The sequence below is a fragment of the Phaseolus vulgaris genome, chromosome 6 (assembly GCF_000499845.2).
Source record: "Phaseolus vulgaris cultivar G19833 chromosome 6, P. vulgaris v2.0, whole genome shotgun sequence".
Classification (NCBI taxonomy): domain Eukaryota; kingdom Viridiplantae; phylum Streptophyta; class Magnoliopsida; order Fabales; family Fabaceae; genus Phaseolus; species Phaseolus vulgaris.
Window position 1 is genome coordinate 18,487,275 of NC_023754.2, and position 23,611 is coordinate 18,510,885.

At 33.4% G+C, this 23,611-nt stretch overlaps 3 protein-coding genes across 5 annotated transcripts; 1 reads left to right on the forward strand and 2 right to left on the reverse strand.

Annotated features, from left to right (window-relative positions):
- The first annotated feature begins 43 nt into the window (after positions 1–43).
- On the forward strand, positions 44–2,637 carry LOC137831510 (LRR repeats and ubiquitin-like domain-containing protein At2g30105). The gene is made up of 7 exons (XM_068639217.1): positions 44–183; positions 285–385; positions 829–966; positions 1,590–1,638; positions 1,806–1,871; positions 2,008–2,127; positions 2,286–2,637. Exons 2-7 carry the CDS (start codon positions 294–296, stop codon positions 2,394–2,396), a joined length of 576 nt encoding a protein of 191 aa, XP_068495318.1. The 5' UTR covers positions 44–183; positions 285–293; the 3' UTR covers positions 2,397–2,637.
- A 1,063-nt stretch (positions 2,638–3,700) lies between these two features.
- On the reverse strand, positions 3,701–11,263 carry LOC137831511 (ubiquitin-activating enzyme E1 1-like). Of its 3 annotated transcripts, none has more exons than XM_068639219.1 (7): positions 10,746–11,263; positions 10,098–10,462; positions 9,268–9,485; positions 7,988–8,782; positions 5,191–6,059; positions 4,660–5,092; positions 3,701–4,432 (listed from the first exon to the last, which is right to left on the reverse strand). In XM_068639219.1, exons 2-7 carry the CDS (start codon positions 10,447–10,449, stop codon positions 3,836–3,838), a joined length of 3,264 nt encoding a protein of 1,087 aa, XP_068495320.1. In that variant the 5' UTR covers positions 10,450–10,462; positions 10,746–11,263; the 3' UTR covers positions 3,701–3,835. The 3 variants fall into 3 exon arrangements, with proteins under 3 accessions (XP_068495320.1, XP_068495321.1, XP_068495319.1); XM_068639220.1 differs by having other exon boundaries at positions 10,098–10,465; positions 10,746–11,254; XM_068639218.1 differs by lacking the exon at positions 10,746–11,263 and having other exon boundaries at positions 10,098–10,702.
- Positions 11,264–17,897: 6,634 nt separating this feature from the next.
- Positions 17,898–21,989, reverse strand: LOC137831513 (uncharacterized). Its single transcript, XM_068639221.1, has 3 exons — positions 21,472–21,989; positions 19,569–20,661; positions 17,898–18,443 (listed from the first exon to the last, which is right to left on the reverse strand). The coding sequence occupies exons 1-3, from the start codon at positions 21,813–21,815 to the stop codon at positions 18,153–18,155; spliced, it is 1,728 nt and encodes a 575-aa protein (XP_068495322.1). The 5' UTR covers positions 21,816–21,989; the 3' UTR covers positions 17,898–18,152.
- Between the last annotated feature and the right edge of the window lie 1,622 nt (positions 21,990–23,611).

Sequence of the window (23,611 nt, forward strand, 5' to 3'; positions counted from 1 at the left end):
AATTGTTATAAGATGTAATTTATTTTCAATTGTAAGAAACTCTCATTTTCCTAGAAATTTTTATTCAAATAGGCCATACCTGAAGAAGTGTGGGTTTGTGGATCTTCTGCAAGAGTTCTAGATTGCAACAAGAATTCAATTAAAAGTGTCCCTGATGAAATTGCACGTCTTACAGGTCTAGAGGTAAGCTGAACGTCTCTCTTCTATCTCTATAGGTTTAGTATCTGCTACATCCAGTTGTTTTTCTTGGGAGCAATAAATAACATATTTTTGAAACACTGCAGAAACTACTCATGAATTCAAACGAGATAGAGGATGAATCAATTAGGTGGGAAGGACTAACAACTCTGAAGTACATAACTGTATTATCATTGAAGCATAACAAGTGAGTAGATGTTATCATTTGTAGTTCCAATGTGTGCCTGCTTGGATTTATTTGCATAAGTCAACAAATAAATTTATACAAGTATTGCTTTCATTATGGATTTTTGTTAGTCCCTTCTAAATCATCATAATTTGCAACAGTTGGTCCCTTGCCCAAAGATAATCGGGTGGAGTAAGTATATTTGATGTTTATGTTTCTAGCATATTTTTGTGAAGTTAATGTAAAATGCTAGAGGTTACTTACATTGTGTTCTTAAACTAACACCAATTTCTGACCATTATTTCAGTTATTCTAGTTTATTGTTAAATCTATTAAAAATTCTTTAGCATATTTGAAAGATGACTTCAAAATTTCAACCTTGGCTTCTAGGTCTTTATATTTAAAGTTGATCAAGAATGTTGTTTCTTCATGTAATTTAGCTGTTTAACATGATTTCTCTGCAGTTTAACTACTTTGCCGTCTGCTCTTGGATCTCTTACCTCTTTGAAGGAGCTGTATGTTTCCAACAATAAATTGGGTGGCTTTCCTGATGAAATAGGGCATCTGACAAAATTAGAAGTTTTGCAAGCCAACAACAATAGGTATTATTTAAAATTCAGTACTTGATTAAGTATGGAGATATTTTTGTATCACATTGTAAGTTTGGTCAAATCACTAAAACCCTGTTTAAGGATTGTCCTGCACTTGACTTGTTTATTTGGTCCATCTATTTGTGATTCATGGGTGATTGTTTACTACATCTTGCAATTTTAAGTTATGAATATACATTCTTATTTTCTGGGTCCAATTTTGTATGTATAGATATTTAGTTATATACTACATACTCATAACTTAAGATACTCAACCAACCCTCTCCTCCGTTATCAAGCCTCTTCCTCAAAACCCTAACTAAATAGAAAATATCAATAAATAAATAATTTAAAAAAAAAATCCCTAATCCTTGTTTTTTGTTGTCGAAATTATAAAGTAAATTTGGAAATGTCAGATTAAAATATGTGTCTTTATTGGCCAGTGGAAGAATCTGTCATGAGTAGCCCCTGTCCATCCCTTTCATCAAGTTTTAATCTAAAAGTCTGAGACAATGCATTATACTACTTAGCTGAATGAAACAGTTTATGCAAAATCCATCTACCTCTTGCAGTAATTACTACTGACAAATTACTACCAAAGTTGTTATTTTGATTGATGTGTATCTTGTTCTCAGGATAAGTGTAATCAGTGACTCTATTGGGAACTGCCATTCTCTTGTTGAGGTACAGTTGCTGGTCTTCTATCCTTTCTCTCATCTTTGTATTCCTTTTTCAGAAGGGACTTTCCAATTGAGACAGCTTTGAAAAATTAAAACGTCAATGAAAGTAATATTTTTTTCGATAGTGTATAAACTCTTAAATATACTTATCCAACTTTTCTTGTGACATAGGTTGATTTCTCATCAAATCTTCTGTCAGAATTGCCAGAGACATTTAGTTGTTTGAACAATTTGAAGGTAGCCTTTTGTGACCCATCTTATCTGCATAAAAAAAGAAAATTTAAGTGGTTTGTTTCCCATCACAAGTTATTTATTATCTATTTGGTATGTTATCTTTAAATGTAAAATGCTAGAGGTTACTTGCATTGTGCAGGTATTGTATCTTAGTAACAATGCAATGAAATCTCTTCCATCTAAACTATTCAAGACCTGTTTTCAACTCTCCACACTGGATCTCCACAATACAGAAATAACAATTGATTTCCTGCGCCAGGTGTGCACGTTTTCTTGCGTTATATTTTGAACCAAAACCAAATATTTCACTTCACCAGAAGGCTTGGCTTATCAATAATTATGTCAGTTCAACTGAGCATGTAATCTCTAAGAAACAAACTGTTACATGACAGCAAAATATGCATTGCTTTCTTGCAGTTTGAAGGGTGGGACAATTTTGACGAGCGCCGGCGCTCAAAGCATCAAAAACAAATTGATTTCCGGGTTGGAGTCTCTAGAGATTTTGATGAAGGTGCTGATAAGAACTAAAATTATTTATGTTATTACAGATAGTATTCATGAAGTTCATGTCCAACCATGATGGCACTTGCTATCTTAAGGTTCCTGTGGAGAGAAAAAATAAATGCTTGAGTACCCTTTAAAAAGTTGTTGTGTTGTTATTTTAAAAATTGAGGTCCAAATAAGGATAATGTGTCATTCTTTGTGTTATTACATGCCCTATGTCTGTGTGTATGATAAGATAAGGAAGTTCCAGGTATTTGGCTTACAATTCATGGATTTGATATCTGGTTTGAAGGTTGACACAAAATGATGACTTGCAGAGTCATGCCTCATGCAATACGTTGGAAAAAAAAAAGTATGCTTCAAGGTAAGAAATATGTTTGATTAAATTTAATACTTTAACAAATATTTTCCAAATTTAAAATAATTGAAGTTAAAATTATAATTAACTAAGAAAATACCTTCTTTATATTATTATCATGAAAGTATAATTTTCTCACCTTCATCTTGTAAATAAAGAAATAAATCATAATGTTAACTAATGAACAATAATCCGAAAATAATTTCTAGAATTCATGGCAAGTAATGGAACGTTAAATTCTCAAATTCATATTTTTTAATCGGTATGACAAACACAGTTTAAGATTTGAAAATTTGAGAAATTTTGAAGTTAGACAAAATCAATAAAATACTACAAAGGCTCAATCACGCCATTGATTTTGTCTTCCATTTAAATCTTATTCGAATGTTTTTGTGTAATTTATTTTAACTTAACAGTTGAGATTTGAAAAAATCTTCACATTATTAATAGTGTTTGGTGAATAATTTTTTTCAAAAGTAATCTAGTGTTTTTTAAAACTTAAAAAACGATTTTAAAAATACTTCTATAATTTCATTCATAAAATTTGACTGATATTTAGATGTATTTTATGACTTAAATTTTATTAATTTTTTACTAAATAAGATATTGACATTGATAGTATTATTGTTTAGGATTTTTTATTATATACTTTATTTCAGTTATATATGTCATTATTTCGAGACGTTGATACTGATAGATAGTATATTTGTTTTAATCATTATATATATATATATATATTATTTTATTTTTAAAATTTATAAAAGTAGTGAAAATACATTTAAAAATTAATATTAAAGACTAATTAAAATTTTATATAAAAAAAGTTAGTATAAAAATAATTTCGCTAAACATTCATATCCCGCCAAGCAATTTTCTTAACAAAACTGTAGTAATTTGATTTGGATGCAGAAGTGAAATATTAAGAGAAGCTAGCATAACAAGACAAAGATAAAAAAGAGGTGAGAAAGAATGACAGGAAGAAGAAAGTGGTTTTCTGAATTCACATGAAAATTGAAATAATGTTTTTCCTTTTTGTATCAATTATGAATATGATGCATGAGAGAGTCAAACATGCCAAAGATGAAAAGGCAACTTGAAGTTGCTACTAACGGAAATAAATGGATATTTGAGGGATGTCAATGTCATTATCATCATCATCCTCACATGCGACAACAACGTCCAAATGACGACGGTATGAGGGAATGTCCAACTTGGCTACATCCCTTCCGAGATCTGCTACCTTTTTGTCCATTCGCTCTTTATGCTTAGGGAACATGCTATTATAGAGCAGGCAACTTCCACAGGAAATACTATAAGCATTCAAACCCTTTGCCTTCAGCCATTCAAGAAGTTCTCTCAGGGTAGGATTATCTCCAACGATCCATCTATCCCAAACTGTCCAATTCATATCTTGATGTTTTATAATCTTCGGTGGAACTGGTTCAGCAATTGAAAACAGAGGCAGCGCTAAGTTAGCAAATGTGTTTCTGTAGTCTTCAACTTTGTGCCCTCCATCCAAAACTTTGTAAAGCTCCAGGCAGACAAGACCAGTGGCCATAGCGGTCGAGGTTGCAATTGCAGGAATGATCCGTCCAGCAATAAACTTGGCTTTGAGCTTGTCGACTTCAGGAATGCTGTAATTCCGAGCCCTCATGTTGGCAAGCCCAGCAATCACGTCCATATGGTAGTTTGTATCATCATCCTGCAGTTAAATGGCAGAATGGTAAATTCTCAATTGACGATAACTACTCAGAAAAATATATAAGCACACAAAATGCAGAATAGTTCACATCAAGTACATATAAACTTAAGATCATAACATAACTACAAAATATACAAATTGACGAGATAACAATTTTATCAGGAGTGTGAAACAACGAGGAGGGTCAGAAAAAAACAACAATCAAAGTAACAAAGGAAATGCGGGACCTTCTCAAACTGAATTGGTTTCATCCTGAACCCTGATGGCAGATTAGCCCGGCACCTCTCTAACTCAACTATCAGATCATTAATAACTGCTGCATCATCTATAGAAGCTGTCGCAAGACTGGTAGCCTTCTCATCTGTCACTATTTTCACACCTTTCTTGGGCTCAAAGTCAGGTACTATCAACCTATCCACAGCTTCGGCCACCTTCCTAGTGTTCTTAACCCAATCAGGGATTGGGATACCAAATGTTTCTGCACGTAAAATTGAAGTTGCCAACACAAAATTTAGATGACCCAAATCAGAGGATGAGAACTGCAGTGGATGAGGGAATCTTTTTGGTGCGGACCAGAAAGGAGCTCCAGTACTAGTTGCAGCATCTTCAGGAAAAGTATAGATCAACTGCTTCAACCGGTTGGCAAAATAATCCTCAAACCTGTAGAGAAATGTGTTATAAATAGACACAACTAATATGCTCACACAACATTAATATATAAGTTAATAGGGACTAGCATATACTGCAAAGGAACATACTTCAGCCGAGCCCAACTGATACAATCTTCAAAAGTTTCACACTTGTCCGTGTCCAGGCACTCAAGAACACGCTCCAAGTTATCCCTTGCTTGAGCATCACCAGCATTTCTCATTGAACTGGTATATTCACCTGGGTTAGACAAATATGCATTTACTTCAGCTGGAGTTTTCTCAAGCAGACCCTCAAATTCAGATCGAGCCCATGTCAAGCAGTGGTCAATGTTGTGTGGAAATGAGTGTACAGTGCACATTGGAGCCTGTTTCTCAGGAGGATCTCTTGATGCACCATAGTTTTCTGTCAGGTGAGGAATAACCATCTGAGTATTGCATTTGGCTCCAAGAGTTCCAGACTCAAGAAGAGGCTTTTGGAAATACAAGCATCTCTGATCAACATATAACCTTGCATTAACATTGTCTAGGGCATTTATAACAACATTCAGATTTTCCCAGAAGGTGTCGTTGAACACATTTTCAGTTTCTGTGCCAACCCGATTTTGTAGAGCTTCAATATTAAAACTAGGATTTATGGATGCAGCAGCTGAAGCAGCAACTGTGGACTTTGCCTGACCAATATTCCAATCACGGAAAAGAAACTGCCTGCTTAGGTTACTCTTCTCTATCACATCATCATCAGTAACGGTGAGCTTACCCTGACTTCCACAAGAAACTCCCATGAGAGCAAGATTTTTTAAAAATTCACATCCCAAAGCACCAGATCCAACTACAAACACTTTAGAATCCTCTAATTTTTTCTGTAATTTCCGTCCAAATACTGAAATCTGTGCATCATAACGACCATTAACTGGTCTGAAATCATCTGGGTCTACTGGTTCTGAAGGGAGTGATTCCACAGAGTCAAAGTAGAAGAACTGCAGAGGAACTAGAAGTTAAAACCATAATAAATAACAAAGACTAGTGTTATTAAGTGCTGATTGTATTCTATTCTTGGAAATCATTTTCAGTAATTTAAAGAAACAATCATAAATTGATAAGCGTAGTTCCTTAATACTGTTTTTAAAAGTAATACCAATTTCTTCAGTCTTCAAAATAAAGAATCCAGATAAATTGTTTTGCCTTACTATTAGTTTTCTATCCCGAAATTAGTTTATGAAAATTATTTCTAAAATCATTTTAAAAACAATAAACTAAAAATCAGACCCTTCTGCCATATTAAACGGTTCTTATTAAAGAGGCAATTGACAAAAGTTCAGAAAACATCAGTTCCACAGAACAAATAAACAACATATTTTTACCAATAGCCTATAATCCTATGTGACTGTTGGGTATCATGACACACCAGACGCTATTTCAAAACAAAGAAAAATATCATGGTTTTTATTAAATGAGTGTCTATCTCGCTATCTTTATTTCTAATCTTAGCTACTATGTATCTAACTTAGTTACTTGGCTTGGATTGATTGGTATATAATATACTCACATGATTGTGTTCCTATAATGACGGATTCAAAACCTAAAATATACTAATACGAGAGAGGGCAAACGATCACAGAAATTTCCCTAAAAAAACAAGTAGACCATGGCTTAAAAGGGTGATCAAAACATCAATTTCATATTCCAGAGTTTTGGATGTGCTATATAGAAGCAATTAATCAATATTGACCACACAGGGGATTAATCAGCACAAGCTTCTTCCTCTCTCATGATGCTTTTAATGTATGCATTAATCTTTCCTTTCTGTTTGACATTACTTAAATAAGTATACCATTAATTTTTCTGGTACATGATGACCAGGATTCAAACCAATGTTGTAGAAAGGGGATCGATTAAAAAGACAGTAACTCAACTCATAAGAGCTATGAATATACAAAAATAAATCATAAATATTAAGATCAAATGCATAATACAACTAAAAATAGATTCATATGCCATAAAATGACTTGAACAACCTTCATCTGACTCCATTTTTTCTTCAAATTCTAAACAGAACAGAACACTCTAGAAGTCTAAATAGAAGCAAGAACAGAAGAATAAAACAATAAAAGTTATAAAACAGAATGAAGTTGAAGATGAAGGCAATGATGACCAACGATGTTGAAGGTGGCGCTAGTGAGAAATATGTGAGTGGGAGATGGCAACGCAAACCTTCTCATGCATAGCTGTTTGATTCTTGTTTTAAATTATAATTGGGAACACTAGGGGAAAAGAGGGCCATCTTTTTCAAACTTTTAAACTGGATCATTAGAAACACAAATCGAAAAATCCCTACTAGGATTCAGGTAACTCAACCCGAGGCTCTGCACAAACAGATTAACACAGTGCACGAGCAGGGGCATGATTAACATTGGTCCAAACTTAAAACAATCATTACTTCTAAAATATTTTCGCATGACAAAAGAAGATTAGGATTGAAGTTAAGACTTTTTTTAACTGCAGGGTACTTACCCAAGTTTTGAAGGTTGCGTAATAGAAAACTCTGGTACATTGTGTATCAGGATATTTTTTACGGCAGCTCAACAATCAAATAAATCCTTATATTATGCTAGCCTTTCTGAAGTTGGGTGATATCATAAATCAATTATAAGAGCAGAGTACACAGGTCTTGTTCGACCAGTAGGAAAGGGTTAATTTTCTTCTGAAACTACATTGGGTAAGTAACTAATACTATAAAAGAAACAACGAATTGAGCACACACCCATCAACAAACTATCTACTTGAAAAAAAATTAAATTTATCGATAAAAGATATTTATTTAGGTTTGGTTTCAGCTATCACAGGCTTGGTTTCACCTTGCACAACAAAATTTCAAAACTCGAAAAATGCCTAAAAATATTCTGACCTGAAAAAGTGGATGAAATTTCCCAGAGCACGCTTTGACAACCTCCTGTCCAACAATTCCACCAAACATAGCAGCCATTGGATTCAACACTGCCCTGGCACCAAAGGCAAAGTTTCTCAAAAGTTTTGGATTAATGTCTTCTAATTTCCCATCACTAGTGTTGTCATTAATTTCAGTGACAACAGATATAAGCTTCTGTGCATCTTCCTCCGAACCAGCCACAGGTAAGCGACCTAGCTCAGAAATGAATCTATCCAAACCCTGGAATGCTAAGTGAAGGAGAGGTGGGCGGTCAAACTTAGAAAAATCACTCAGAAGAAAATCACCAGGATCACTGAGTGCTTCCCTCAGTGACTTAAAGTTCAATACCTTTGATTGTTTGACCTGTGTAACAATACCACCTTTCTCATACATACCATAATTTGTAGTGTCTTCTTCAAGAGTAAACGAATATGCTCTAGCATTTTTAATCTTTCTAGGCTTTCCATCATTCAATTCTTTCATACCATGAATTTCAGAGAATACAACAAGATCTCCGTCCTGAAACTCAAGCCTCTCATCGTCAACACATGATACTAGAGAAAGGTTGTCGTTGCTTACGGATGCAATTATGCCACTGTGGGGTTCTTCTCCATCAACATCAACAACAGTAAACTCAGGCCCAAAATCACAGAACACGGAACCAAAAAGGCCTCTAACTTCAGTTTTAATAAAGGCAATAGGAGGCTGATGACTGCGGCAATAATCATTGAACTCACAGGCCTTCTCAAGACTGATATCAGTAAAAACAACAGCCTACAAATTAGTGAATAAAATTAGTAAGTATATGATCAAACTAAACTTCGATAAAAAGGAAGAGTTACAGTTGAAAATATGAAGAATCCAATTTATTAACACCATTACAAACGAACATGAAAAATATCAGCATTCAATTACTTCAGAATTATACAGATCAAACAAAGACGTATTTTATGCAAAGGTACAAGAAACAGGACATACAGAAAGGTGAGTCTATCACTGTGATTCATTTACTAATAAAAAATTGTAATATAAATGCTATACAATAACAATAATCACTACTAGTGACCTCATTTGCAGTACTCAAAATCTATGGACATAAGAATTAATAAGTAAAACGATATTCAGTTATGAAAGAGAAGTGACTAGAACTTACTAGTTCTTAACAAAGAATGGCATGACAACCATAAAAACAAATACATTGTAATAGAAAATAACATTAAGTACATTTTAAAGAAAGATTAGACTGCGGAAGTAGGTACTTGAAAATTAGAAAGTTGCTCTTTTGTCAGATGAGTAGTCAAGCTTTGGACAATCACAGCATTGTTGAGCTCCTGTAGCTTGCTAACAGAAGATGTTGCCCTGTTTTTACCAACATCATTCTCTGAAAATACAAAGTTACTGGATAGATCCCACAGCTCCACATTCCCCTCATCATGCAAGGTCACAGATTTGACACCAGCAAGAACGAGATTCTTCGCTGAAAGCAGTAAACTTCATTAGAAATCCAAGATTTAAAATTTCAGAGCGGAGACTAACTTCAACCTAAATACCAATACCATTAAATAAAAACTCAAATCACACAACAAAATGAATAGTTGAAATTACATAATCAAGTGATCTCTCAAAAAACTAATCCAAATCATAGATTACAAATCTATAAAAGAAACTACAGTACTGATTCCATTAGGTTATAATCAAAGGCAACATCAACGTAATTGCCCATATCACAGGATGCGAAAAATCCTCAACTGCGATTGCAGTTTAAAGGTTGCTGGTGATCATTTTCATGATAAATCTATTATGAGCAACAACAAAACTACGAGATTACAAACAGGGACGGTCACATCACTCTGCCTACAGCTTTTAGATGACAGTACTGTAATTACCAAATCTACTAACACAAATCCCATAATTTATCAACTTAATTTCTGCAAGAAACATCAAGCAAAAAACTGAAATAAAACTAAACAGAGTTTCACCATTAACTGAGGCATCACAAATAGGATCAAATCTAAATACAATCTCAATTCGTGACAAAACCCAAACAGCATAAAATATTAAACAAAAGCAAAGTGTTCAAAGATTTTACCAATCTCGACGCCAAGACCTTGCATCCCGGAGACCAGGACGCTGGAGCCAAACAGCCTCCGCATGGTCTCTCGACCATACACGGCGAGCTGACGGCTGTGGAGATCCTCATCGATGTCCGGAGGATTAGAGTCGCCCAAAGCCATGGCCGACACTCCCTCACTCGTGTTCCCGCTTTCGCTGCTGCTGTTGATGAAGCTCCGGACGGTGGTATCGTCGTTTTTCACCGTGGAATCGGCGGTTCCGGCGGCGATCCGATTCTTCTTGGAGAAACTGCTGCTGCAGATGTCGTTGTTGTCGGTCACCTCTTCTACTGCAACCAGTACTTCGCAAGGTCTCTTAGTTGGAAGCATATAGTACAGTAAGCTGCTGAACACGCGACGCAACGCGATCGTGAGGACGACGACAAGAACAAGAAAAGCAATGAAGAAGGGAGAATTAACAGCGCGATGGTCGCGAAGAGGATCGAAGTTAAAAGCAAGATACACAAACCGCGAAACCAGTAACGGAATCACGGCGAGGAAAAACCCAAACCCTAGCTCACGTAGCATGAGCGCAACTATTATTTTCGTAATTGTATTTGTAACTGTAATTGTTCGAGTAAAAAAGAGTTAATCGAAGAAGATTAACGAAGAGAGAAGCGACGTACCGATTGGAACTTCGGTGCGAAGGAAGAAAGAGAATGGAACCGATTGGATGCAGAGAATCGGAGAAGAAGTGTTCGTTTCGTTTTGTTTGTTTTTGTTCTGATTCGTGACGTTTGGGATTTTATTGAGAGGGTGAAGAGCGAGGGCATTTATGGATTTGCAAAAGAAGGCGAATGCGATGCTACTATTCTAGGGTTTCGCTTCGAGTGAGGACATGACAGGTGCTACTCCATTTTTTCTCTCTTCAAGAAGAGAGAGAGAGATGAGAGAGGAAAGAGAAGAGTGAGCGAGTAGCGTGAAATGAAAGATAAAACGTCAGAGAGCGAAACAGAGGACTCTTGAGTGATTGCCACGTCGTTGTTTAAGCATCTTGTTTGGTATCGACGGCACTCGTGTTGGGTTGTACCACGCGCACTGTGCTCCTGCAGGCAGTGGATTCAATGGAGGAAAGATCTAGAACAAGCTAGAGATAATGGAAAAGCCGAAAAAGAAAGAGAAATTCTGTGCTGTTGCATTCGTTGATTCTGCCTCTTCCTTCCCTTTGTTTTGTTCGGACAAAATATTATTTTATGAACATAATTAATATTTTTGGATAAAACATATACTATTAGTAGTTCTTTACGTGATTTTCTCTTATTGTTAATTATGATGTAATAAATTTTCACATAAGTTAAACAATTAATCATTAATTATAGTAAGAGAAAACCTTAATTATTAATTATCTCTAGCGAACAGTTTCTTCTTTTAACTAAAAAAATATAAGTAATATGACAGGGGAGTGGGCCAGAAAAAACGAGAGGGATTGCAATTTAAAATTGTCTGTATTTTTATAATTTTACTTTTAATATATATTTTAAGTTAATTGTATATCAAATAAAAATAATGCTGAATTAAAAAATTAAGGATTGTATTATATTTTATCTTGATTATATAATTTTAAATTTATGATTAATTATTGGGATAAATATAAATTAATAGCTATAGAAATAACTAATTTCATGCTTTAAAAAATTATGCAAAATAAAAAAAAACAGTAAAGTTGCTCGTATTTAACTAAAATGGATATTTTTCAATGATTTGGGATTCTTTTTCAGGTAAACACTGTAAGAGAAAATCATGGAGTGGGAGCATTCATTAGGTGATCCCTTGGTCTCACGTTCCAGTGTTTAGTCGTGGTTTAGGCGAGCTTTCACTTTGGATCCATGAATAGAATAAGACAATTTCTTTCGACAATATATCAATTCAATTTTAATCTGCATGTTATATTTTTTAAATTATCTGAAAATTCAGAATAATAAATATAATTTAAAATTAAAAAAAAAAATATTCTAGACAAAAAAGTGCAGAACACAAATCTATACCCATTTTTATTTGAGGTTATTTTCATAATTTTGATGGGACATTTTTGTCATTTTGAATAGAAGATTGGGTGCAAGAAGAAATTGTCATAGAATAGTTGGGCTCACCTATACAAAGATTCCAACATACAAAGATTCTAACAGCTAATTCTTCTCCTACCTCATAATTGGAAATTTCTTTCTGCACCCCCATGGGATAGCAAAAGGACCATTGTATTCTTAAATTTTTTAAAAAATCTTATTTTCCTTACTTCCTTCATTTCTTTCACTTTTTCATCAATTGTGACACCCCAAGCACCCCCTTGGCCCACCCTCATTTCCTTTTTCAATCTTTTTTGGTGTGTTGTTAGCATTCATGTACTCTTTTGTGGGGGATCATATCTATATTAGAGTGTTATTCTGGATTGTGCTATTAACAAAGGTTGGTTTTGAAATTTTGTGTTTCTTCATTCTGGATTAGGTTATCTGGAAGGATTTTGGATTACACAATTTGATTTTTATTGTTATACATATTTTGTATTATACATCAAAGGTATTTTTGGATCCATAAAAGCATTATAGATTAATTTGTAAAGTTTTTCTAGATCCAGAAATACCTTTTGGATTGTATCATCTAGCAATATGCATTTTGAATTGTACTATCTTAAAAATATTTCAAAAAACAAAAACATTCTTACTATGGGTAAAATTTATCATATTTTGGTTTTCATTAGTGTAAGAATGGTGATGTAGATAAAGTTATGGTTAGGAGAAGAGGTGGTGGCAAAGCAGTGGTAGGCACATAAACGAGATTGTGAGCAAGCATGTGATCATATAATTGTTGATGTGATGGATATACATACAGACCGGCATGATTAGCATGACAGTTCTTTGGAGGACCTTCGGACCTTTCTTTGCTAGTAAGTTTAATGGATCATGTCGCTTTGGTTGTGGGAGAGTGAGGTAAGAATGAAATTTGTCTAGCTAACTTTTTGTATTATTGATTATAACATTGTTTTGTAGTTACCAACACAAAAGTATTTGCTAGGATGGTGGAGAATTTAAGTTGATCTCTCATGATCGAAAATTAAGTAAATTTGGTGTGTTTCATCCTCAAATTGAGGCATTTGTGCTTAAATCAGGATTGTTTCCGCAATGCAACATAAGTTATAACGTGGCCGACTGTGGAAAGATGGCATTGGGACACCAACACCTTCCACCTTCTAGTTGGTGAAATGAAAATAACGATGGATTATGTGTCGTCTTTGCTACATCTCCCAATTGTGGATAATATCTTATGTCATCCCCTAAAATTCGCTACAACTTTAATTATTTTGGTGAAGTTGCTAGGGGTTGACCAAGGTGATGCAACCTCAAATATGAGGCAATGTTGGGGTCCACACATTAGGCTTAGTTGACTATGAAAGGTCTATGAGGAGTGTTGCATCCAACAAACTTGAGAGTATGTTGCAAGGGAATATTTGTTGCATTTGTTGAGATTCATGATATTTGCTGATAAGAGTGTCACCTTCATCTCTATATCCTACTTGCAGTTGTTTAGAAATTTTTGGATGTGTGATGGGTACTCCTGGGGAGTTGTTGCACTTACCCATATGTATGGCAAGCTAGGGGATGTGTGATTTGCCTAAACAAAGCAATTGGGTGGTTATGCGACTTTTATATGGGTAAATCATATACAAAATTCATATAAGTTACTTTTTTTCATATGCATACATGAATATTGATTTGTTAAAATTGTAACAGACATGGATGTGTGAGCATTTTGAGGGCATGAGAAGGAGGGATATAAATTAATCTATCAGGAGGTTCACCCACTGGCATTCCAATATGTGATTGGATGACATATTTGCACTATTTTGTTGTATGGGTCCAATTAGATGTTATGACCAATGTTAGGGTCATTATTTGGAGTTCATATGATGATCATCGTCCTCGTAGGCCCTTCGAGTCCATCTTATTTCCGGACTATATTCGTATGAGCACGTGTACGCAACAACATTTGCTTAGCATATGTCGCACCAATATGGCTATGAGCATATTGTTCCACTTATTCATAACCACATAATAATATAGCATATTCATCACATCATTGAGATATTTTTCTAAATAAATTCATTATTGACTCTTCAACCATCCCTAACAATGCATCAATAGATTGATAACCATAATGACCATCAACCTTCACATAAATGACATCAACTATGTAAGGGTGACAACTAGGATCAAAATGATCAAACAAGAGAATTACTTTTGTGTTAATGGCAACCTGCATCTTTTCCTTCTCCTTAGTTCCTTCCCACAAAAAAGAGTTATCATGCATAAATGAATGACCTCCACATGCTCAAAATATGATGGTTCACGCTTTGTAGACTTGACAAATCAATTTGATTGACTCTTTTAGAATCATTTTGTTTTGAATTTATTTGACATTTTACACTTTATTTATTGTTATGACGTTCTCCTCATTGTTCTATTTCAAAATAAGTAATATGTTGTTAACTTAACTAGACTTTTAGTCATGTCAACAATCATAGAATGTTCATTTGGTTTTAATCTGTCAGCATAGGGGTGACCAACTAATGTTTTAGTTATTTCATGATTATAACTTCCACATATCACCTTCAAGATCTAACCTTCTCCATTGCCAATAGGTTTACCCTGCAATTTAAAAAGACAATCACATTTCCATGTACCAGTTACATTCATCTCCAATTCATGTTTGTATTTTCTATACTTACCACCCCTTTTACAACCTAACAACGAATGTTCTTTCTCCCTTGTTTTCCATTTGCTTTGACATATCTAATTATTACAATCACAAAAAAGGTCACCCTACGCACCCATTTAAGTAACTTATCTCGCATTGCAAAAACCTACAAATACATTACAATATAATTACATGACTTGTCAAAGTTATAACACGAATGAGTGAAATTTAATTTACCTCATTTGTGGTAAAATCTCTAATACATTTCACCTCCAACCAATTCAACTCCACTGCTCGCAAACTTCATTAAATGAAACTCTTCTATATCAAACATATTATCTACTTCATCGAATATTCTGCTTTAAAGTTGGGATTTAGTCTCCATTAGTGAACAATTACTCTCTTACAATTAAAACAAAAAAATGATAGATAATACCTTTATTATAATTTTAACAATGATTATAATGAAGATTTGTAATCATAAGTGAAACATATTTTAAATCTAAGTCAAATTTATGGCCTTTAAGTATTTTTTTATCCAAAAATACCTTTTGGATTGTGTCATCTAGAAGTTACCTTTTTAAAATCTATAAAGTATTCTCAGTTCTGGAGATGCATTACAGATTATGCAGTAAAAAATGCATCTTCTAAATGATACAATTCAAAATATATTTTTGTATCCAAGAATACTTGAAAGAATGTAGAATTTGAAATGTGTTTTATTTTTTAAATTCATTTCAAATTGTACAATTTAAAAGATATTCTCACATTCAAAAATTCAAAATATAAATTTGTATTTTAAATCCATAATACAACAAATTCAAATTATTATCTTTTGGATTTTATAATTTAAAAAGTCTCTGGATCCAAAATTAAAAAAGAAAAACCGAACAAACTCTCAACACCACCTCTCACTAGCACCACCTAGCACTAAAGGAAGAAACTCCAAGAACTTCACCTCAAGCTTCATTGAACTTCAACCAATAAAGACTAAAACCTAAATCCATTTTCAGAAAGATATTTTTGAATTTTATAAAAGCATGCGGGTGTGCAGGGACACCACAGAGTGCAGGAAGAAATTGGCTCATAATTCTTATGCATAGAATAGATTATGAAAAAAAAAAAATTTATTCATGAATCATAAATTGTATATTTTAAAAATATTAAAATTTTTGTAATTAAAAATTTGAAAATATATTTCAAATCATATAATATAAAAATGTATTCTAAAAATTTATAATATACTATAGATTATAAAAATCTGAAATATATTTCTAAATTTTATATTTTAATAATATAAAATATGAATTATTTAGACTTTTCCCAACATATCTTTTGTACGAAGAAACTATAGGATTGCAAGTACTTATGGGTTTCATTTGAGTTATATATTTTGATTTTCTAAAAACACTTTTTTTATTAAACTAATTATTTTTAAAATAAGTATAACCAGGGTCTACGGATTTTTTTACTAGATATTCTTAAATTACAATTTTTTACCCATTTTGAAGTGTTCGTGATGAATTTTGGATATGAAATAATTGTAACAAGTTAGAAGTAAGTTATATTTAATATATAATAATAAATTATTTAGATTTTTATTTAGAATTTTTATATTTGTTTATTTAAATTTTAGTTAATATATTATTTTTTTTAAAAATAAGAACAAGTGACTATGACTTTGTTATAATATACACCCAAACTAAATATCATCTCATTTAAAATATATAAAGACCATTAAAAATTAAAGAAGAGTAATTATTTTTCTGAAATTTTATATTATTTAAGAGTCGAGATAAAAAAATAATTTAATTTTAAAAAATAAAACTGTTATGGAAGTATAAGTTTCAAAGAAAACAAGGTAATTAACCCTAATACTGTCAAGTGAACTAAGTTGAAATTAGAACACTCATTATTTTATTCAAAAACTTAAAAGATGCAAGTCAGTATCTTCAAAAACTACTTATATAATTTCATTACCCTAAAACTTGACAAATAACTTGAGTTCTTTACAAATCTAATCCAAAGTGAATTGAATTCCATGGACATCTCAAGCAAATGCTTTTGTTCTGTTTATAAGATCTCAGAAGAACGTAAGATGCCTTCAGTCACATGACATGTGTCAGAAGCCATATGAATACGATAACAGGGTCTATAATTGGATTTTAATCAAGAATTTCTTTGGTTTTAAACGTGACAGTATAACATTATGAATGGTATCACTTCACACTTTACTCATATATTATACATTGTAAAAGGTTAATATTATAGTATTTTCTTAGCGGCCACCCTAAAGTTAGCAGTAAAAAATAAACAAAATGAAGGGGAAAAGAAGGAATGAAGTGTTGTACACCTGACATGAGTGTCACATTCACATGCAGCATGTGCTTCCTCCAGTGTATAATATTACAATATGTACATAATTATGATCTATTCATAACTTAATTTTTTTTATATGATTTCTTAACGAATTCCATTAAAATTTGAGTGTCAAGAAACATGAATTATAGGTGTCAAGAAACATGAATTATAGGTAGAACATCATCTTCTAACTATTATACTTCAACAAGCAAGTTCAGCATATCTATATGTTCGATTACCTCATCTCTCAAGATTGAGTTGTACCATGATATTATTACCAAACATCCTTGATGTGATCTTCTTTTCATGGAAAAGGTTGTCTCCATTATTATATTAAAATAAAAATAAATGCGATATGAATATAATTCCTCTGACTATATATATAAATAGTTCATGATGAGGTATGTGTGTGGTGGTTGTTGCAGACTTGCATCACTCACTTCGATGTGATCATTGAAGCAGATAAGCGTAAGTTTCTGTGTGCCCAGTACAGAGTGAGAATATGTTACATCGATCTGATGCATAAAAGATGAAAAGGTTGGATATTTCAAGAAAAATGGGGACAAGGTGTTTGATAATTTCACAACTAAAGAAACATAATACCAAATGGGACCCTTCGGATGGCCATGAAAGGAACAAAAGATCTTAGTAGCCTATGAATGATGTAGGCACTAAAATTGATTTTTTTTATTCCTTACCGAATAATCTTAGTTATCACTCATAAGTCATGACCAAACAATATGAAACGAGTTGTAATATTTCCATCATTCAGGTTGCCATCATAAGAGGAAAAAACAGTACATTCATGATGGCAAAGGCAGCATAAAGAGATGGTACAAATTTGTCAAAAAGAAAAAGAAAAGGGAAACTTTACACCTTTCATTACTGATATAAAAGCGTGGAGGACTCATGTTTGTGTATGAACTATGAAGATCCCTTGAGATTGGGATGTTTGGCATCAAATTATTATCAATACAATAAATTTACCTACTGTAGTTGTTTGTCCGTAGCAAAATGGCCAAAATTTCAGAGAAGTTAGGACGTTTCGAAGGGGTGTTGTTCCAGCACTTTATCATGAGAGATTTTAGAGTTTGAGGGCAGTCCTTGGGGATTTCAGGTCTTAGGCCACAAGCAGCAATTCCAACTGCTGCTTGCACGGGTGAATATGCCAAATATGCTGCCTCACCAGTTACCATCTCCCAAATAATCATTCCAAAACTATAAACGTTACTCATCCATGTCTCTGTCACACTCTCTGGATCACCAGCAATTATCTGTTTTCAACAAAAAAGAGGGCACAAAAATCCATATATGTTATCTCACATTTATACAAAATAATATACTAAAATTCATACTGTCACAATCAGACAAAGCAAGGTGCATGAACTTTATTTATTTCTTATTGAAGCCTTCCCTTTAGAATGTTAGGGAAAATAACTAATTTGGTCCTGGTGAGTTGCGAGTAGAAAGGCTCCAAGCAGCCTTATCAATTGAACAAAAATAAGTTCAATAGGGGGACAGATCATGCTTACGGTTTATGGTGTGTGGGCTCCATTTGAAATCAATGAAGGTACAATTGCATTACACAGAGCAATGCTGATTTGTCTAATGATAAACAGTGGTGTTTAAACAATGGCATACACTATAAAGTGGAAGTACACAACAATTATTAAGCCATGTTGGGCATGCTCAAACAATGATGCCAAGACAAGTGACATGAAATCTTGTTTTAGATGTCTAGTTCAGCATTGCATTTTACATACAATGGATCTAAACAACATCCTCCAAGCAATAAAGCCAACAGATTGTTACTTTAAGTTGCTCTGAGTTAAACATAGGGTAACATGTAGATGAGCTCAAATACATTTGATTAGAACTTTAGTTTGAACAAGCTTAAATGATAATAAACAAAACAACCAGAGAGAGTGTTAAAAAGAGAAGAAAAAAAAAATCAATAATAACTTGATCCAACCTCAAACACATAAAAGATGATACTTACATATTTTAAGAAAAGTTGTTATTTTGCAACCATAAAAAAATTTCTTTGCCATGCTGGTTATAATTGAATCTTACAAGTAATTCTGATTTCAATACACGGTGCTAGAGTAATAGTTGCTTAGAAACAAATCATAACTTGTTAAATAAAGCATGATCTGGCAGCAGCTTAAAAGCCTAAAACACAATTCCTAGATGTGATGCAGAATGTAGAGTCTTAAAGCTAGGTTTTTCATTTGAATCTTATTTTAAAGGAATACTTGTGGGGAGATTTAAGAAATATGCATGGGATGGGAGATGCAAATGCAGAATTAGCCAGCATTACGTAGCCTAATGACCTAACATTTTTTCATAATTTCAAGAATTACATTTCTAACTTGAAAGGAGTTTGATTAGAGGCAAACCTCTGGTGCTAGCCATCGATAACCATCAGTTTCATAATCCATTGCCTCTCCAACACTCTTGCAGGCAGTGACAATACCCATATCAGCCAAGCAAGCATTCCCATGCTTATCCAAAAGAATCCTCTGCGTATTAAGGTCTCTGTATGCAACACCGTGATCATTCATAAACTTGATCCCTTCAGCCACATCAACTGCAATTCTTACAACATCCTTGATCGGAAGCTTCTTGTTCTTTAACATTAAGTCATGGACAGATCCACCTTCCACAAGTTTCGTCAATACACATAATCCATAGTTTTCATCTACACAAACACCACAAAACTGCATAATACTTCTATGACCACAAGTCATCAGTGCCAGCCGGTCTTTCCTGAGCTCAAACTCATAAGAGCTCCCTTTCTCACACCCTCTAAGCTTCTCAATGCCAACTTTTTTCCCCATATACATCCCCTTATACGAATTGGGCCCAATCAGTTCTGCAAACTCAAGACTATCAGAGTTCAACAACCATTTTTCAATACCATCCCCACCTGATTGAATAGTTTGCCATTCATCTACCACTACAAGAAAAGATGAACTAGGTAATGGCACCTGAAGCTGAATCTTTTGGCTCAAATTCTCAAACCCATTTCCACAACATACATCACCACCATCTTCCACAATCTCTCCATGTCCTCTCCCTTTGGTGTTCTCTTCTTGACACCCACAAAGCCCAAAGGGAAGCTTCACGCCACCGGTTTTAGGCCTCTTCATGGAAATCTTGAGAGCACTTTCAACCCAGGTCCTGACCAACTTATCTTGCCCACCACTAGACAGTACAAGAAGAAGCACAATCCCAAGGGTGAATCCTTTCTTCTCAAATATCTGAATCTTCTTGCAGCAAATGGAGTAACCATCCAATGCACATGACATTGTGGGCCATGAAATAGGAGAGTTGCAAGCAAATGTCAACTTGAACAAAGACCCCTGAAGTTGAATCTCGCCATCACCTTCCTCTTGAATCAAAATCGCAGCCTGCTCATCTTCCAAAGCTTGCTCCATCAGCTTCATGTGAAGAAACACGTCTTTCACATCAAACCCCGCCTGAGAATAACTGCCAAAAACAAAATAAATAAATAACAAAAACTCTAGAATTTAGAACAAAAAAGAGAGCAAAATCCATCACTGAAGTAAGTGATCGTCAAACACAACTAAAACAGTGCTACTAAATCTTTGCATTCACATTCATGAAAATTATTACATGCTTCGAGACCAACAGTATCAATTTCCATAAAATAGTCGAGTATTATTATTAAAAAAATCATCAATAGAAAAACTTGGTTGGGTGACGTAGAGATCGACCATACAACAATTTCTCCGCATTCACATTCAGATTAGAACACAGCATCTAACACGGCAGCAGCAAAAACCATTTCCTATAGTAAAAAACACAAAAATAAAACCGTTGAGCGTCCAACTGAGGTGACCTTAAACACAACGAAATTAGCATCGACACTCACATTCATACTGGATCACCCCCAAGTTGAAAACTTTAGAGCTTCCAAAATTAAAAGAAGCAAACCCCATTCCCAAAAGCAAAAGAAGAACAAAACTTACAAACACTCCTTATATGCATTTGATGATGTTCTCCCACCAGAATAAAAGTTTCACCCAGGTGATCTAAGTTGACCTTTAATGCAATGAAAACCTTTATTGCGAAATAAAACTCCAATTCGGATTTAAGAATAGCACCAAAAACACTAATTGAATGCATGTCCAAAGAAAAAAAAACACCGAACTAAGTGACCTTAAACACACCCAAAAAACAAGTGCAACTGAATCTTCACTCTTCACATTGACATTCATTCACAAACCCACTAGTCCCAACCGATGCAAACGAGCAAACTAAGGTTGGGATCCGAACCTGAGAGGCAGGGAGTCATAGTGCCTGCGAATGTTGCAGACAAGCTTCTCAGGGAGATGGGTCCCGGGATAGAGGTGGCTGAGATTGCGCACGACGGTGGTCCACACAAGGTTGCGAGGCGCGTCGTGTTTGGAAGAATCATTCATAGCATTGAGGGAGTTTCTGAGGGAAGAGAGAGCCTCGGAGACGTTGCGCGTAATTTTGAGGAGCTTTTTGTGGACGAGAGAGGAAGAGGGAGAAGACGAAGAAGAAGAGTCTCGGGGTTGTGAGGAATGCGAGGCGAGGAATGCATCGTCCTCGTCGCTGGTGGCGCGGCGCGACCAGCACTCCAACGCTGCCGCCATTGAAGTTGAAAGGAAAAAAAGATGAGAGAGAAGATTGAGAAGGTTCAAGGTTTGGAGTCTGTGAGAGTGACCATGTTTTTGTTCTGACAGTGGGAAAGGGAGGAAGAAGAAGATACTTTGCTTTTTGTTTTTCTATTACAGGTTCAGCAGAGAAAGACAGAGAGAGCCAGTTATATTAAAATAATAAAATTTCAAAATATATATAATACCAGAAGAATAACATTGAAATAAAATACAATAGTTATTTTTAGATAAAAAATCTACAAATATTTTAAAGATTAATCAGAACAATCAATATAAAAAGTATAAATATTTTTTTTCATCGGATTTATTAAATAATCCTCTTCTTCCCTTCCACCATGAAAAAAAAACTCAATTGAGTATTTATGACAATAAACTTGTAAGTTGTTTAGCAAAGTATATATTTTTAAATTAAAATTGATTAACTATTTAATAATAATAAAAATTAATTTAGAAATAATTTTTTTTTAATTTCTAAAATGGTATTCAATCATATTTTTTTACTTTGTGTAACATGAATATATTTTCTTATATAAAATGTTTGAGAAAGAAACATGAATACTAAGATTAAAAAACTAGATAAAGGTTTCAACATGAATATAATTATAAGCGCACTCCTCTCATGAAAGATATTTTAATGAAGGATGTTTTATAAATAAAAATTGTTTTTAAAAATACTATACACAAAAAAAAAACTTGAATACTTGAGGTAACATTATTCTCTTATATATTTTGTTCAACATCATTGCATACTAGGCATAAAAACTAGTTATTGAGATTAAATGTTTCTCTCTATCTTTTCATTCAACTTTAAGCTTCTTCTTCATGACATGTGTATCTCATGTGAATGTAAATGTTGATGCATTTAATGTTTGTCATATACATATAAATGTTGCATTTGATGTTGTTCTTAGTTGGGGACTCTTAATCATGTAGTTCATGTTGAACAATACACTTTTCTTTTATCTATTTATCTTGTTTTACAATAAGAACCCATTCTTTAAGAAACTTTGTTATGAAAAACTTTTAGATGTCATAGATGAAAAAAGATGAGTGTGGCATCTTTTCATAAACATATATAAACATATAGTGCAATCAAAAGAAGTAAGCATTAATAATTACTAGACCCACTTATTAATGATACAAATCATGTGCAATAGAAAGATGTTGAGACTGATGATGTGTTCTTGATTAATAGTTAAATTAATTATTACTTTGCACTTAATTTTGTAATTTGTATTACTCCTTTCATTTATGTTGTTATAACTTAAGACTAAATTTACTAATTTCAAAAAATTTAAATTTTTACAGTAGAACAAGATCATAACAATTATACTTTATAAGTATTTAAATTGCGTTAATAATATTAAAAAATATGAATAATTATAAAAGAAGTAAAGAATTGTGTTTAAAGTAAACAAATGACACTAATAGAAATATATTAAGTAAGACTGTTAAAAAAAATTGAAAAGATTTTAAATCAACATTCTTAATCATTATTTCTTCCATGATTTTCTTAATTACGTCTGAACATATTCAAGTGGACGATAATTCTTAAAGCAAAATAATTAATTTGAGCATTTTTAAAATAAGTTATGAACTACTTTAATCATCATCCTCCATAACAACAATTTCATTAGTGACTTATTTAGTATCATTCCATTATCCATATATTTCGATTTAGGAGATAAGAAAATATTATTGGAATATTCAATGTTATCCACAAACACAAAATAATTTTTGAAGAAAAAAAATATAAGAAGAAAAAGTTGAAT

What these genes read in the sequence shown, in the direction of transcription:
- LOC137831513 (XM_068639221.1), bottom strand. Translation starts at nt 21,815, where the DNA reads ATGGCGGCAGCGTTGGAGTGCTGGTCGCGCCGCGCCACCAGCGACGAG. An exon ending in TATGACTCCCTGCCTCTCAG is followed by an intron (nt 20,662 to 21,471) that starts GTTCGGATCCCA and finishes TGTTTTTGGCAG; the next exon opens with TTATTCTCAGGCGGGGTTTG. An exon ending in ATCGATGGCTAGCACCAGAG is followed by an intron (nt 18,444 to 19,568) that starts GTTTGCCTCTAA and finishes TGTTGAAAACAG; the next exon opens with ATAATTGCTGGTGATCCAGA.
- LOC137831511 (XM_068639218.1), bottom strand. Translation starts at nt 10,647, where the DNA reads ATGCTACGTGAGCTAGGGTTTGGGTTTTTCCTCGCCGTGATTCCGTTA. An exon ending in AGGTCTTGGCGTCGAGATTG is followed by an intron (nt 9,486 to 10,097) that starts GTAAAATCTTTG and finishes TACTGCTTTCAG; the next exon opens with CGAAGAATCTCGTTCTTGCT. An exon ending in AATTTCATCCACTTTTTCAG is followed by an intron (nt 6,060 to 7,987) that starts GTCAGAATATTT and finishes GTTCCTCTGCAG; the next exon opens with TTCTTCTACTTTGACTCTGT.
- LOC137831510 (XM_068639217.1), top strand. Translation starts at nt 294, where the DNA reads ATGAATTCAAACGAGATAGAGGATGAATCAATTAGGTGGGAAGGACTA. An exon ending in TTATCATTGAAGCATAACAA is followed by an intron (nt 386 to 828) that starts GTGAGTAGATGT and finishes ATTTCTCTGCAG; the next exon opens with TTTAACTACTTTGCCGTCTG. An exon ending in TTGCAAGCCAACAACAATAG is followed by an intron (nt 967 to 1,589) that starts GTATTATTTAAA and finishes TCTTGTTCTCAG; the next exon opens with GATAAGTGTAATCAGTGACT.